The sequence below is a fragment of the Amblyomma maculatum genome, unplaced genomic scaffold, assembly GCF_055883805.1.
Source record: "Amblyomma maculatum isolate TAMU_Amacu unplaced genomic scaffold, ASM5588380v1 scaffold_15, whole genome shotgun sequence".
Taxonomy (NCBI): Eukaryota; Metazoa; Arthropoda; class Arachnida; order Ixodida; family Ixodidae; genus Amblyomma; species Amblyomma maculatum.
The window spans coordinates 1,745,641-1,762,463 of record NW_028146740.1 but is presented as its reverse complement, the minus strand read 5'-3'; the positions used below and the strand labels follow the sequence as shown (position 1 = coordinate 1,762,463).

Genomic DNA, 16,823 nt, shown 5'->3' with positions numbered 1-16,823 from the left:
TTCTGTACGCATAATCGCTCAACATACCATAGAATGCCAGCGAGAGGCCGAACACCGGGCCCGCGCCGAACCTGGTTCATGCTAGACTCGAAAGCCACCTTCAGCGGTCGACACAGTGTAATCACATCGGAAGTAATATCAAGCTCATTCGTGGCCACGTATTTGAGCATAAAGAATTCGCCGGAGCAGAGAGGGAAATTAGAAGTAGTAATGCGCCCCCTGTAGCTACACTACTGATGTTGCAAGACGTTTTGGCAGCACAGTACCGTTTACGAAGTAAAATGGGAATGTAAGCAACATGTACAATCGCCCATTCTTTTGTCATATTTTGCTCTGAAAACGTATATGCCACATGTAAGAATAACTTATTTGTTGAATTGCTGATGTTGTATATATTTTATGTCTAATACCTGTCTAAGTGCCTTTGTTTATGTTTTGCATATTATAACCATTTACTAACTATGCTGTTATTATTTATTTTGTTGTAGTGATCTGTCGAGGGTCCTGGTGCAGTCTTCTGACTATGGGACCCTCGTATGTATTTTTATGCACTGTGTAAATATGTTCAAGCTAATAAAATTTCACTTAAAAAAAAAAAAAGCAAAGCACTAAACAAACGTAGCTAGTGTGACGGCAGCAGCCGCAGCAGCGCGGCCGACTTGCAGAACCTTTCAACAAGGCATCGCGTGGCGTGGTTTGCTGAAGGTCCGATAGATGGCAGCAATTTTGCAAAAGGTTGCTTGGACACTATTTTGGATGTGAGGGTTGCTAACATTTGTTGGCCAGACTTTGCTTGATAAAGAAGGGGTGGGCGAATGTGATATACTTGGGAGCAGAGGAGGAAGTTGTAGCTTAGTGTGAAAGAGGAAATTGGGGTTCTGTTTTGTATTACAGTTGGTTGTGTTCATCTGTGTTGTGTTTCTCTCTACGTCTTTGTCTGCGTCGCGCCGCTGTTCTGGGTGAACTCACCCCACAAGTTGTTATGCAGCAGCATACATTTGCTATTGTAGAAAAGAGCTGTTGTCCTGGTTTTAATGTAATGCTTGTTTTGTTTGCGTATGTGTTTAAAGCTGACTTTTTATTGTTTGTTGCACAAGTATAGTATTGAACATGTTCTATTTACTGTTGGACATTTAGTGCCTTTTGAGGCTAACGACGTGAATGAACTTGAGGATGATACTGAATCTTGGATGCTCCAAACAAACTGAAGGCAATGGGAACAAACTGCAACAGAACAGTACCCTCACAAGGACACAAAATCTACCCATGCACTGCCATGCAGCTACAAAGGAAAGCGATTCAGTTTTCCCAGAAACTTGATAGTTAAGGAAATACTGGTCAGGGGTTCAAACAGCGGGCTATGGACAAATTTTAAGGCCTTTAATGGCTCATGCTGTCATGGACGTCCCGCTTTTGCGGTGTTCTGACTGCCGGATGCGTCCCAGCCATCTGCAGTGCCACACTTGAACTTGCGACAAGAGTGATGGTGTACCGTCCAAACACGGCGGAAAAAATGTGATATCTTTCCTTTCTTGTAAACCAGTTATAATTAAGGCGAAAGCCTTTTTTAATGGCTCATGCTGTCGTGGATCTCAGATGGCAGGAACGCTATACAAGATGAGACTTATGGAGGAAAGGCGCAGTCACTTTCTCCAACTGGATGGTGTGCCATCGCTCCTGTCGCGTGGCGTTCCTTGGCACGCGTTTAAGTGTGGGATTGCAGATGACAGGAACGCTAGACAAGATGAGGCTTCTTAAATACTTAAATTCTTTAGTTGCTTTAAATACTTTAGTCGCTAAAGTCCCTCATAATTTTTTTTCTTTAACTGCCATGTTCCCTTTGTAGCTGCATGGCTGTGTTAGAGGGATGCCAATGGGTTATCACTTCCTTATTACAAATTCCACATTGAGGGCTCTTACAAATAAAATTGGGGGGGCTTTGCGTGTGGTTGGACATGCTAACTTTGTCTTAGATGACGCAAACACTTTTCATGACCCTGTGAGTAGCCTTTATACCATTATATTTGTATCTACTCTTGTGTTATTTTCATCGCTAGCATATGTACCTGTTGCCATTCAGTGCTGCATCTCTTCCTTCACACTGTGTTTTTAACTCCAGTAAAGTTTTTCCATGAATGCTCCTATGCCTGTGCTCAGTGTTTTACAAGCACAAATTTAATGCTCATTGTCAACAATAACTGCTTTGGATTGCAAGTTGTACTCATTGCTAACTGAGTGAGAGCTTCATAAATGGGACAACACAAGACCTTGGGTCGTCATTTTGTTAGCATACTTGTTTGTTATCATTATTTATTTTATCCTCAGAGGGCAGTTGACAGAAGAAAAAGTAATTTTGATGCTCAGCTCAGTTTGCAGGAATTTCGAGCTCAACTTGTAGCTTTTCTTGGTTCGTTTTTTTCCACTGTACCTAAAGAGGTACTGCTAATTGCAGTGTCTGTTTCATTGTACATGTGAGGGCCTTCCCTGAAGTAACCCTGAGCACAAGTTGAAGTGGGCCTGTATTACTTCATTGCCGCATTAAAATCGCAAAAGATGCTACTTTTTACCTAAGTCAGTATATTTACAAGCTAGAAAAATGAAATACTACTGGCCATTTTCACAAGTTTTTGATAGGCCACACTGCACTAACATTCCCTGCAGCCAATTGATGTCTGGAGTTTTTGAAGGTGTATCGGATGAAGTTTTTTTCTTTGGTGGTTCATAACTGTGCTGCTCCTTTGAGATAAAACTAGGCTATGTTCATATGCAATTAAGGGAGCAGCAAAGTATGCATATGGGGGAGCCTGTTCTTTACGTCAGACATCACGCTTCGCCTGTCGTCTCTAAATAATTTGTAATTGTGCTGTTTCTAGTAATGGTGTTTCAGCAGCCAAACCACGTTCAAGTCACCTGAAGCATGAGAAAAACTTTCCATCGAATTGCGGTGCATTGTTACTACTAGAGGTGTGCACAGGCTCGGGCCGCGTTGAAGCCCTCTGCTTCGGGCCGGGCCCGGGCCAGGCTATGTTTGTCTCGGGTGGGCCGGGCCAGACACACTGATCCCGAGTACTCAACTTTTCCGAAAGCGCAAACATGGTCATGGGGTTTTAGGCGTCTGCAAAACAAAAAAAGAATTCCTGCCTCCTCCAACCCAAGAGCTTCCGAGTTCTTGCGCGACGTCTGTCTGCCTGTCTACCACACTGCCTCGCCATTAACGTATGTTTAATTATCAGTCAAAGTTCGCACCACGCAGTCGCCTCTCGCGTCTCTTTTGTGGCTTGTTACTGGCCACGGCATATCCTCGTTGGAATTTGGACATAACCTATAGCCAAGGCATACACCATGCTAAAGTTGCCTTGTGATTGTTCAGCCCAGACAATGCAGTTGCGGCGTTCCTTGCCGGAACCGTGAAAGGCACGCAGTGAGTGAGATGAGCTCACCCAGTACTTGGCCCTTTGCTCATAGAGCTTGCGCACTTTTAGAGAAGCAAGGAAACTGTATAGAGAAAACGTGTCCTTGCTATGAACATATTAGTAACTCCAGTCACAAGTGAGAGCAGCGGAAAGAAACTTCAGCGCTGCTGGATGATCTGGATTCAGGCCGGGTCCGGGCCTTAACTCTGAGCACAAGGCCGGGCTAAGGCCCTTTCAATGTCAGACCGGGCTCGGGCCTGTATTGTTTCGGCCCGTGTACACCTCTAGTTACTACAATGCCTAAGGCACCACCAACTTGCCTACCTATGTTCAGTGACAATTGACATCTGAGCAATTGTATTGCAGTTTTTAATCATGAGTATGGGCAGGGCTTGTGCGTCCGTGGAGGGTGTCACGATTAATGAGTATGAGGTAGAGGGTGACAAAATGTAATTTTTTTTATTTTGAATAATTAATTAATTAATTAGGGCCAAGAAAGTCAGGTCGACATCAAGATAGCCAAGAACGTCGATATGGTGTGCAGATGTCAGAACAGCCACAAATGTCGAAACTGTGCAAAATGTGTCTAAATTGTGCAAAACATGCATAAAAAGTTGCAGAGCTTTAATGTCAGGCCTCGTCATTGCGTTACAACATTGAAAACTGTCAGTCAAGAGTAAAGGCAGGAAAGTAGTGAAAGAGAAAAAAAGAAAAGCTAAAAAAAAGAGAGGAAGCAACTAAAAAGAAAATAAAGAAAAATGAGAAAGAAAGGCAAACGAGTGGTGGCAGGAGGGCTCTTACTGCACTTAAGAGAGAACTAATGGCGATTTTCACTGGTAAATTGGCATAGTTTCTTACCTAGAGGGAAAACTGTATCGCCATCTATGGGAGCTTACATGGAGTTTCCTGATGACCAGGCCCCATGAGCGCCCAAAGCATCATGGGCTGGATACCTTCCGAGTGCAGAACTACAACTTTTGGTCAAAACTAATGCAAATATAAATGCTGTTCTACCATAAACAATGTCCTAACATTCAGTTTTGTGACTATAAATTGCAATAAGAGAGAGAAACAGCATGTCGGTGTGAAATTTATCCAGTATAAGCGATAGCTCTTTCTTCTATTAGCTTAGCTTTGAGCAGCACAGGTACCAATATTTCGCTCTTAATAGACACACTTTGAAAGGAAAAAAACGTTTTGAAAACATTTATGGTTGCGCAATTACTTAAAGAAGTTTTTAGTGGCATTTCGGGAAATAGAAACCTTTTGTTGGCGACGTCTGCTTTTGCACCTTCGCTACTATGGCTTTTGCGGTCTACGTACTGACCTTGAGATGATGATAATGAAAAAAGAAATCGTAGTAACGCCACTCCGCGCACCCGAGAGAAGCCAACTGCCCCACACCAAGTAGGATAACACAGCCCATGGTTCTTAGCGCGCCTATGGTGTCTGAAGTGCAGCGCCCTCAACTTTCCTTCTAGTTAATAGTGTAAGCAATTCTATGTCAATTCGAGTTGGCACTGAAACCAGAATAGGGCGTCCTAAACCATTACAGAGCGATCAGCCTTGACCGACCAGTGGAACATGCAGTGCGCAAGGCAAAAGTAATGCTGAGCCAGTTCTGGAAGTTGTAGTTTCATCCTAGCACCAAAATGTGTTGTCATTGATAAATAGTTGGGAGTGCAGCATTCAGCAACTTGTTTGTGCACAATGTTAATGCTGGCAACGTTTTTCTATACGATAGACACACTTCGACATTTGTGCGCAAAAAAATGGTGATGCCCAGTGTCTTCTGCTGATACCTCTGAAACTGCTAAAAATAGCAAAAAAAAAAAAAAAATCCTGCAACCTTTATAAGTAAAACATCACCGACTAAAACTTCCAGAATGTCCGACTATCCTTGGCGGTTCGTGCTAGAGTGCCTGTAGTTGTTCCAAATGACCAATGGAAGGCGCGCAACCGATCTTGGTCGACCAGTGGATTTCAAAATCATCATCCCAGAGCAAGAAAACCTGCTCCGGAGCGACCAGTGGGAATCGCCATGAGTGCCTCCAACGAATTTTTTCTTGTCTCATTTCACCAAAACACTTGCAACAAATTTTTTCGTATCTCATTTCACCAAAACACTTCTTGCACATCAGAGCCGCTCAGACAGAACTGCACAGCATCAAAGGGTATTTATTTTATTTTTATTTTTTATTTAGAGCATACTGCAGTCAATACAGACCAAGCAGGAGGGCAATACAGGCACCAAATAAAGAATTCCAGCACCACCATTGGCAAGCGAAAAATATAAAACGAACAGGGTACAGCGCAAACACACAGTAAAACCTCGTTACAAGAGACACTCAAGGGACCCGAAAAACATGTCTCTTGTAAGCAAGGTCTCTTGTAACCAAAAATTCTAAAAGCATTGTGTTGATCAGTTTACTGCACATCAGCATATAAATGCATTCACACGCATTAACAGGGAATTGTTGAGGAAGGCTTAAAGAAGCTATTCATACTAGTATGTATTTTTGTGAGTGCAAAATGTATTCCTTCCCAAATTCTGGAGGTAGAGCACTTCACTTTGCAAGCCTTCCTGCTGCTGTAATACCTATGAGGCACTCTAACATGCTCGTCACCTTTTTTTAGAAATACATAGCGCAACAAACATAGGACAAGCGAGTAGACGGGAACAGCGCTGACTATGAGCTGCTTGTTTTATGTTTGTTGCGCTGTGTATTTTTAAAAAATGATGCACCAACTAGCTCAACTCACAGTTCTTTTGCAATGCTCTTCACCTTTGATGATTCAAAAAGAGAAAGGCATCAGGATTCTAAGCTTTCATCTTGTGATCAAATTTTAACAGTGAGGAGTTAAAAATGCTGGATTTCATTCATGCATTCTGATTTGCTTCGTAAATAGCAGTAATCGATGCCGTTTTGACTTTCCAATCATGGGGAAGCACTCCTCAGTTCTTGACATACACAACAAAAAGGACACTGATATGGAACAGAATTTAGCTAAGGGAATCTGAAGTGCATAATGTACAAGTTGGTACGTTCCAGATGCATTGCATGAGCACACCTGGGTTGTGTCTCTTCCAAATAGTGAAGAATTTACTCCAGGGACCTGAAAAAGTTGTCCTTAGTAACCGAGTGTCTCTTGTAACCATGTCTCTTGTGTGCAATGTTGTTAACATGGTAGACATAGGAAAACCAACCAAACCATTTTCAAATGTCTCTTGTAACAGTGTCTCTTGTAACGAGATTTAACATAGAAAAAAAAAGTGAATCAGCAAATAGTGAAGCAAAAAAATCAAACCAGGGCTTCTCGTACACATTCTTCAAAAACTGTTACATTATTAGCGGAGAAAACATCTTTTGGAAGTGCATTCCACTGGGAGACAGTGCGCGGAAAAAAAAGAGTTCTTGAATCTGTTAGTACGGACAAAGATTGGTTCCAGGTTGTGAAGATGGGAGTGTCTGGTTTGACAACCCACGCGTGGATGAAGGAACAATTGTGCATTGATATCAAGTTGGTGATTGCAGAGCCGATACAGAAACCGCAGTCTGGAAATCATTCTTCTGGGTTCTAATGTCAGAATGTTGTTATCACTCATTAGAGATGATGGTGAATCTAATCTGCCATATGCTCATACTTAACCAGCCAAAAGACGAGACACAGCAAAGAGGAGGACAGGACAAGGCTGGACTATCAACTGAATGTTTATTGATCGGAAGAAAACGAAAAGCTCGCGCGCAACCCAACCAGTGGAATGGCAAGACAATGGGAGGAAGATGAAGACGAAAATTCAAAGCCAATTCAAAGTCAAGGCCTAACTAACGACTTTTCTAGTAGATCCAATTCCTTACAATGAAGGCTAACCGACGCCTTAGCTACACACTTGTCCTTGGCTTTAGCAATATAAAATGCTTCAACCAACTCCCTGCAGAGTTGATTACCATTGCTATAAAGTACACCCGTATTATTGAAGTCAGGCGCACAAAGAGACGGGTCGTGCTTCGACTTACACTCTCGGGATTGCACATGTAGCGCAAGATTGGAACTCGCCTTCCCTCCCAGAGAATTAGAGTGTTCCGTCAGGCGCACGTTTAGGCATCTGCCTGTCTGTCCGTAGTAGCACCGGCCACAATTCAGCGGAATGCGGTAGACCACATTCTTTCTGCAGGAGGTGAACTTCTTCTTATGTGACACTGCACATCGAAAACTATCACGAGGTACACTGTCAAGCCCCTTTCGAACTCTAGCGCACAAGCCTCCTATCTTGTTTCTCGCTGTAAATACAACGTCAACGTCGTACCTTGCCGCCAGTTTCTTTAGTCGGTGAGAAACGCCGTGGAGGTAAGGTATGGCAGCCACCTTCTTTCGTCGCGTCGCCACAACAACATCCCCCTGCACCGTTTTACTCTTCCTCGATCGCGTTAAAACACGTTCTGACAAGCGAGCGAGATGGATAGTTGGATAGCCTGCCGCCAACAACTTCAAAATTTGTTTTGAAAAAGCATCTTCGACACCATATGCATTGAATATAAAATGAACTGCTTTTCTCTGTACCTTTTCTACTTTAGTTGTCTTTTTTCATGTACGGGCTATATTGAGTATAATGAGTTATAAATTATGTTGCGTTCATGTGAGGATACCATGTCGTTTTAGTGGCTTAAGCAACATTAGCTAGGAGAAAAATGTGCCAGTCAACCCATTGAGGCAGTTTTTTCATGACAAGATCAGCATAGCCAGTAAGAGGGGTTTTTACCCTGAATATAAGTGAACCCGCCGTAGTCCAGTAATGACATGCACAGCGTTGGTGTCCAGGTGGCGCAGCTGGACAGGGAGTATGCTGGGCTCGAGTTCCAGAGGGACCTGCGGCCTTCACAGGAGTGGTTCAACTTTGCAGATTTCTTCACCACGCCCACCCAGGCTTTATATGCTGACATGGTGGCACGAGCAAAGACAGAGGTAGGCACCCAATGTCCAGTTGTGATATCTTAGGTGACTGCAATGGGTGTTAGTTTCCACTGGTTACTACTGTTTTAAGAAGAGACGCTCCTCAGAAACGGCTTTTTTTAATATTGATGCTGGGTAAATGAAAATTGCTCCAGTTATAGAGATTGGTCTTCCAAATCTGTTCCAGGATAACCAAGCGTGCACAAGTGAAAAGCTGTGCATGATAACACACCTGCCTGCTGGACGTGCCAGTGAGCATGATAAAGTTGTTAGAGCCTTTCTATTCTCATGGAACGAAATCCCGCGTGACAGAGTCGTGCACAAGATGTGTTCGTGCCTAGCGTTCCTTCGATCTGCAATCCCACACTTGATCACGCATCAAGGAATGCTGTACAGTCCGAGCTCACACTTGCTGGAGGAAGTGTGACAGATACTGCGCCTTTCCTTTCCTGTAAACCAACTAGTAGAATCTCATTACAAGAGACATGGTTACAAGGGACACTCGGTTATAAGAGACACTTCAAAATGGTTTGGTTGGTTTTCTTATGTTTGCCATGTTAACAACATTGCATACAAGAGACATGGTTACAGGGGACACTCTGTTACTAAGGACAACTTTTTCAGGTCCCTAAAGTAACTTCTTCACTATTTATAATAGACACAACACAGGTGCACCAACTCGTATGTGCGGCAATTTAGAGTCCCTTAACTAAACTTTGTTCCATATCAGTTACATGTTTTTGTTGCAGTTTGTCAGGAACTGAGAAGGAGGGCCTCCTTTTGACTGGGAAATCAAAATGTCCTTATGGTTTCAGTCACACATCAAAGTGCCCCTGTTGTTTCACTCACACAGGAATGCAATGACAGTGGCTAAATAAGGACGTTCTGACTTTCCAGTGAAGAGGAGGCACTCCTTCTTGGTTCCTGGCATAGTGCAACAGAACAGGACACTGATATGGAACAGAATTTAGTTAAGGTAATCTAAATTGCCGCATATACAAGTTGGTAGGAATTCTTTGGTTACAAGAGACATCTTTTTCGGGTCCCTTGAGTGCCTCTTGTAACGACGTTTTACTGTACAATTATATGTAGCACTTCAAAGAACGCTGACAATAGGCAAATGCTGAGAGGGAAATGATAGGAGACGAAGGGTAGGCTTTTGCCATTTTCCTCTTAAATACAATATAAGAAGTTGAGAAGAACGCAAATGACAGTTGTAAATGTTGTTTACTACTGTGCTTGTTAGATTGTCTACATAAAAATTGAATAATAGAGGCCAGGGAATCCTCTAACAGGATCAAAGGCAGCATCTCGACCAGATGTCACGTAGTGGTGACAAGGCCGTTGACACCAAAAGAAGACACAGGCTTGATGGTACTAAAATTAACTCTTTATTGGGCTGATTGCGCCCAGAAAAGAACTAAGCAACTTGGCGGCGGCGATAGCAACAAACGTGCTCGTCGATCGTCAAACAAAGAAACGTGCTCAATTTAAAGACTACTCAGAACAATCTAGATAACATCGCAAACTGCTACTAGTACACCCTGGAACATTGTGGAAACATACTCAAGTGATCGGAATCTTCGAGACAGATCTCAGCGTATCTTTCGCGACAAAGAAAATGATAACGCGTCGTATCGCGACAACGAGCATGAACAAACACAGGATACAGAATTAATATGCGTGCCAGAATCACAGTGATAAGACCGCATGCCGGAGGCTGTTAAAAAACAACAAATACAGTTTTGAAGGTTTCGCGGCAATATAATCAAAAAGAGCCATCACTCCAGTCTGCAGTCAAAGGTCCCGCGCGGTCAGCCATCCGAAAGTAACCGCTCACACGGAGGGCGCACTTTCAGTGACCCGCACAGCGGAAATAAATCACACATTGTGAAATCAAAATAACAGAGGGAGATGGAATGAGGCCAAAACAACCTCCTTTGCTGCTGCTTGCCGCGAGCAAGGGCGCGGCAAGAGAGAGCGAAAGCAGCAGAGTCATGTGTTGACCTATTGGAGAGGCAACGATGCGAGCCCCTGAACGTGAGGCGTCGTAGCAGACACTTCAACAGAATAAAAATAGAAACCTGCAAACCTGCGGCAGATGGCAGAACAACCCTTGAACCCGTGCGGGGGGGGGGGGGGGGGGGGGGGGGGGGGAAATGTACCGGTACGTTCGTGACAGCGAAAACCAAGTCATGATGACCCAGCACACATACCACGATCAAGAAACTCAACCTCATTATCTATTAAAGTGATTGACGGGTTAACAACACATTTTTCACCTAATCGCATGATATGCCTGGCCTCAATGATTTCCCGGTTAATCTGTGCAGGATGGGCATCCAAAATATCTGTCTGTGTTAGAAAAGGATGGCAGCCATCACATCCCTTACAATGCACAGCCAGATTAGAGCCTCTACCAATCTCTAATCTCTTGTGCTCTCGTAACCGAACATTAATACAGCTGCCCGTTCGACCCACATACACTTTATCTTAAAATAACGGAATACCGTATATCACTCCTACTTTACATGGAACATAGCAAAACTCATGCTTAACCCGAGACGTGTGTTTTCTTTTTGTCCGTATAATTCATCGCATTCCAATCTGGTAAAGCGACGCATCATAAAAATGAGTTTTAATAATGCATTAAACAAGTCCTGTGAGCACGAAGCGAATAACAGTTTCTACAGTCAGGTCAAGCGATTGTACAAAGCTAGATATCCCAATGAACTTTTGGTCATAAAAAAAATAGTCACCTGTCAAAGCCAGGCAGAAAAGTATGAAATGTAGTAGTAGTACCCCTATCTTCACAGGATATTGTGCAATCTGAACAAAATTGGTCAGCGAGCAGATGTACGAGTTGCCTTTTCAAGCACCTGATAAACTAGCGAAGCTACGTAAGGTGACCGGTCCATTTGCTCTCAAGAAACAAGGAGGCACAGAAAAGCTCGACAATTCCTAATCATAGTCTTGTGGTAACGTGTACGTAGTGCAGACAGGGAGGTGCCTAAATTGAAGACTTGATGAACACAACAAAAACATTGAGAACAAAAAAGGTAAAGGTAATATTGCCGAGCACAGTTTAAAATGCCAGCTATCATGATGCCACCCCATTTTCAAAGACTGCAAAATCATAAGCAGAAATGGACAACTGACATGTGAGATCATAGAAGCCAGGCAAATAAAAGAACTGAAAGAAGAATGTGTAAGCGATGCTTCTATATCATTCTTGATGAAGGAGTTCTTTGGAAAATAGAAACACGGAGCGTTGAGCTAGTTGGCACATATGTGTATGTGGTGACGTGCGTCACTATAGCATACTAGTATCATGTTTTGTCTATGCTCCTACAGCTAGCATGCTTGCTGTCCACTATTTGTCTTAAAAGCGCTGTATTTCCTGGGTGTAGAAGTCATGGGCCTGCAGTTTTCGTAACAGAGAACTGCATGCTTACACTGCCAAGAAAATGCTTTTTCTTTTATCACTGGGCTCAGATTCTCAATTGGTGATTGACAGTGATAAGGCCACGTACCGGGCTAGTTGGTGTTGCATGTTTAAAGAACAGCGCTAACACTAAAACACACAGAAGAAAGGAAAGAACAACAAGCAGAAACAAAATAAACACTGAATTTTCTTTCATGCTGATCATATTCTTGCAGTGCACCATAACCTGGAAGAGAAAATTAAGGGAGCAGTGCCATAGGGAACCAAAGCTCAAGTTTTACCAGCACTGCTTTTCTCACGGAGTGGCGAAAGAGCAGACACTCCACTTGCTTCCTGTGAGCATGTGATGAATTAGTTGCACTGGGGGAGTTGCAACGCCAGGCAACTTTTTCACGATACTGAAGCGCCCGAGCAAAACTGAGGTACATGTCGTGGTGCAGCCACAACTGCTTGTGAAAAATGCCAAGAGTCACATGGGAAACTATGCCGATTTTTTTGTCAGCTTAGATCTGTTTTCCAACCTAAAGATCTTTTTCCAGGACATTTCGCAGTTTTTGTGGAAATGAAAAGAGCCAAGTTCTGAAGAATGGCTCCGACATTACGAAAGATGCAGCAAGTACAACCGCTGGAATTCGATCGCACGTCTGTACAATGTTGTTTTCTTCCTCGCTAGCATGGCTCTGGCGTGGTTTGACAACCACGAAGAAATTACGAAGTCCTTTGGGGATACCCTTGCGAAGAAGGAACGCGCTGAGTATCAGCTTTCCCAGAGAGCCCAGCTGCCCGGTGAGACATGCACACATTATATCGAAGAAATATTGAAACTTTGTCACATTGTAAACCAGCAGATGTCTGAAGAAGACAAGGTAGGGCACCTTCTCAAGGGGATTGCTGAGGATGTGTACAACTTCCTTATTTCGCGGGACACCCTTGCCACAGTTGCAGATGTCATCAAGCAGTGCCGGGCATTTGAGGCGTTAAAGGCATGCTGGATAGCGCCCCCCCGTCTTTCTAATGTGACAACTGTTGCTGGCATCGACATTCGGGAGGCTGAACACATTGTTTCTATGGTCAGGAGGATTATGCACGAGAAGCTGGATATTCAGCGGCAACATATAAATTTTGATGTACCTTACCTCCCGACATCGAGGTCGGTATCATCATGGGAACAGCGCACGCCTTGGGCTGCACAAAATAACAGCGAACCATCTTACAACAATGGCATGGAGTGGACCCTGCAACGAACATCGCACCCTTATTTCCAGCAGCGTCCATCCCATCCGGATGAAGTGCCTCGTGGTGCTCCTCATCGCGCTTCTGTCGCCCCATCTCGGCCTCCAAGGGATCCATGTTTTCCTAACAAGTCATCTCCCTGCACCTCCTTCACTCCGACTGAAGTCTGTTTGCTGGGATGACTCCTGAGGGGGAGGCACTATGATAGTGCATTTAATGCTGCACGCTAGGAGGCGTGTTGTGGTGGCACGTTCAGTGTCACGCGCAAAGAAGAAAAAGGAACAGACATACAACGGCTGCAATAAACTAATTTTGCTTGCAGCTTTTGTGGAAGCAACATCTTCCACAAAATAAATAAAATACTCCTGCAGGTATAGACCTTTTCACGACCCTGGGAGAAACCAGTTCGACTGGGCTGTGAAGCAGGCACAGGGGGAGAATCTGCAGCTTTTTCCTGTGCTATGAGCACAGCCCAGTCTCCAATATGGCCCTTTGGTCAGTTTTGAAAAGGTCTATAGTGGGAAATTTTTGAAGTGAAAAGCTTCACTAGGCTAGTCAACTCAGAGTCTCGCGTATGCCGTGGTCTCAGAATAGCCACAGCTGTGTGCGCCGGTTGACCTTCGCCGGAGCCGTGCGCTCCGCGCATGTGTCAAACCGAGTGACGTCATGGGAGAGGGACGGGCTGTCAGAGCCACCGCTGCCGATAATATACGCGCTACTACGCGCTTCTGCGCGTAGACGCACTGTCCTAATATACGCACTACTGCACATATATTAGGAGCGATTTGAGAGGAAACGCAGGCAGTCGACAAGGAAGACGATGCTGAAGTGGCGGCTTTGAAATTGGCTAAGAAGAACTCGAAACGCAGGGCTCAACGAGCTGCTGAAACGCTGGAAGAGTGGGAGGCTCGCCTTGCTAAATGGTGAGGCCGAACTTCGGGAGGACGCAGAACAGACGCGCAGAAAGAAAGAGCTGAATGAAAGGCTCTGGGAGAAACGAGCGACGGAGACCCCTGAGGAAAGAGAGGAACGCATAGCGAAACGGCGACGACGAGAGTCTCAAAAGCGACTATCAGCCGTGCGTACCACCAGTTTAAGCAACCAGCACAGTGACACCGACGATGCTTTTCGCTTCTGATATCAAGGCTTAACCAAGCTAAGCCACCACCAATTTTTGTGAAAATCATTTTAGAAGTAATGTGAACTCGTACTACACTTCTTTGTGCAGGCATCAGCAGAGCCGCTGTGGCATGATCTTCTTGGAGGTATCGTCCGCTTCTACCGTCCGGATGGTCCCCGGGCGCGAACCTTGCTGCAGACTCCCAGTGAGCTGGTTCGGCCCTGCCCCAAGTCGGTGATGGCTTGGATCCAGAGACTGCGGGAGGCGGGCACTTGGACCTTCCTGCTTACAGGCTCAGAGCCAGGCCTGGCTGTGGCCATCGCAGGACATGCCCTGGGCCCCCAGTGGCAGGACCTGTTCGACCTGGTTGTCATGGGGGCCAACAAGCCAGCTTTCTTCGGTGACACCTCCGCGTCTTTCAAGGTATGCCGCGCTGTGGTGGCTTAGTGGTTGCGATTGCTGAGGATGCTGATACGGATCCTGGCCGCTTTTTAATGGAGGCGAAAAACAAGGCACCCATGTAGTGTGCAATGTCAGTTCAGTTCAGTCGTTCAGTCGTGTCCGACTCTTCGTGACCCTATGGACCATATCACGCCACGTCTTCCGGTCTCTCACTATCTTCCTAACATCACATAACTTCATCTACAGCGCCTCGAGGATGCCATATAACCATCGTGTTCACTGGCTGCTCCTTCTCCTGTGACCCTCAATCTTTCCCAGCATCAGTTTTCTCCAGCGACTCCTCTCTTCTCATCAGATGACCAAAGTAGCTGAGCTTTAACTTTAGAATTTCACCCTCCAATGAGCAGTCAGTGTTAATGGTCGACAATAAAGACTGATTTGATCTTCCGGCAGTCCAAGGAACTCTCAAGAGTCTCCGCCAGCACCACAATTCAGAAGCGTCAATTCTTCGGCGGTCAGCCTTTTCCACAGTCCAATTCTCGCATTCATACATCACAACTAAAAAGTCCACAGCACGAGTTATCAGTGCATGTTAAAGAACCCTAGGCAGCTGAAATTTCTGAAGGCCTCCCCATAGCTGTAAGTTGCTTTGGGATACCATACCTTTCACGGTATGCCACGTGTTGGGATGGGTGTCTGAACTGAGCTGCTAATGTGAGAAAGTATACAGCATTTGAACAAAGTTGGGACATTCTTCTTTCATATGACTTCCCATGTCATGTGATGAAAACCATGAACAAAAAAATCTCATACAGGTGCTCCATTGTTCGTCTTGTTAGTAGGGTCTCACCATTATGGGTTGTCAGCAAGAGCATGCATAAGTGTGTCAGATTCTAATCGAGTGACTATGTTAAGCAATAAGATGGTTATCTTTTAAAACTGGGAAAAATCCCTGGTGCAGAAAATTCACACACACAAAAGAGAGAGACAAGGGGACAACGGACAGGCGCCAACTTCCAACTGTTTATTATAAGTTAAAACAACACGCACACACGTGCGTGTTGTTTTGGTGCCTTTAACTTATAATGAATAGACACCAACTAGCCCAACAAGAAGTTCTCTTATTCCAACGGTTTATTTCAGAATACAGGCACATGCATTTATAGTGTCAAGCTACGCCCACTTAACAAAACGTGCATTATCAGAGCTGTGGCTCATCACCGCGCTTTACCTTTGCACAGAAACTCATACTCAGCCGCATACAAATTTACTGACGTTTCACTGACGCACAAGGCTGCCTTTCTCTTTATATGAAAAGCTTTTTGCTCGTGCCCAGAATCCTCGCCTCTTCTAGTCGAGGCTCACACTTGCACGCGTTAACATGCCTGACCAAATTGGCATATTTATCTTTATTACCATCTACCTTCTTGCCATGTTCCCCAAGGCGTGTTTGTTAATACGTCTGCCTGTTTGCCCTACGTAAGACCTTCCACTAGTCAGGGGTATCTCGTATACCACTTCTTCTACACAGGATGTGTAAGTACGCTGATGTTTTATTGTGCACCCTGGGCGTTCAGCGCCAGAAATCTAGGATACAAGTTTTAAAAGATGTTAGACGAACTAGCCCGGCAACATGCATTAATAAGATGGTTAGTTGGGAGAGTTGGTAGCAATTCATTTCTGGGTGAAAATGGTGCAAAAAGGACAGAAAGGAGACAAGAAGACACAAGAACAGTACTCGTCTGCATGGTTTTCTTGTTCCTTTGTCCTTTGTTCTTTTGCACTGTTTTCCACCTAAAATGATATGTTAAGGGGCCAGTAGAAGGAGTGTGAATATTGTTATAGGGAAGATCCAACTAACGTTGATGACAGCACAGATCTCAAAACCCTCAGCGTCATCAGGGAGCTTTACAATAGGGGGACCCAAAGCTTGGGTCCCCCAAGGAAATAGCTTGCGGCGGCGCGACGTGCTAGCCGAGCAGCGAGTTTTAGAATAGGGGTTTTCCCGACACAGCGGAGCCGGACTTGCATTCCTCGATTGCAGCGCCACGATGGTAAACCAAGGAAAAGCATTTGAATATGTAAAAACCAACAACGCCATTTTATTCAAAAAGGTACTATTATTGCACAAAACTATATTAAAACTACCAGTTCTATAAACTGTTTCCGTCAGACAAGATGAAATCGGCCAATTGTCAATCCAGGCCGAGGCCGAGAAACCTCATTTGGACCTTCCGAGCTTTTCGCCGTCTGGTTT

General features: G+C 44.6%; 2 protein-coding genes across 9 annotated transcripts in view; both read left to right on the top strand.

Annotated features, from left to right (window-relative positions):
- Positions 1 to 16,823, top strand: part of LOC146171923 (uncharacterized) — a 244,196-nt gene that overhangs the window by 133,410 nt on the left and 93,963 nt on the right. The gene's annotated exons all lie outside the window — the stretch shown is intronic.
- Positions 1 to 16,823, top strand: part of Nt5a (5' nucleotidase A) — a 105,278-nt gene that overhangs the window by 25,904 nt on the left and 62,551 nt on the right. For 5 of the 8 annotated variants that reach the window (XM_084586129.1, XM_084586128.1, XM_084586132.1 and 2 more), the window contains 2 exons: positions 8,235 to 8,378; positions 14,273 to 14,587. In XM_084586129.1, coding sequence (XP_084442255.1) covers positions 8,235 to 8,378; positions 14,273 to 14,587 — 459 coding nt within the window. Of the gene's footprint in view, positions 1 to 488; positions 535 to 8,234; positions 8,379 to 14,272; positions 14,588 to 16,823 lie in introns of all 8 variants that reach the window. The other 3 variants (XM_084586130.1, XM_084586134.1, XM_084586133.1) reach the window with 2 other exon arrangements.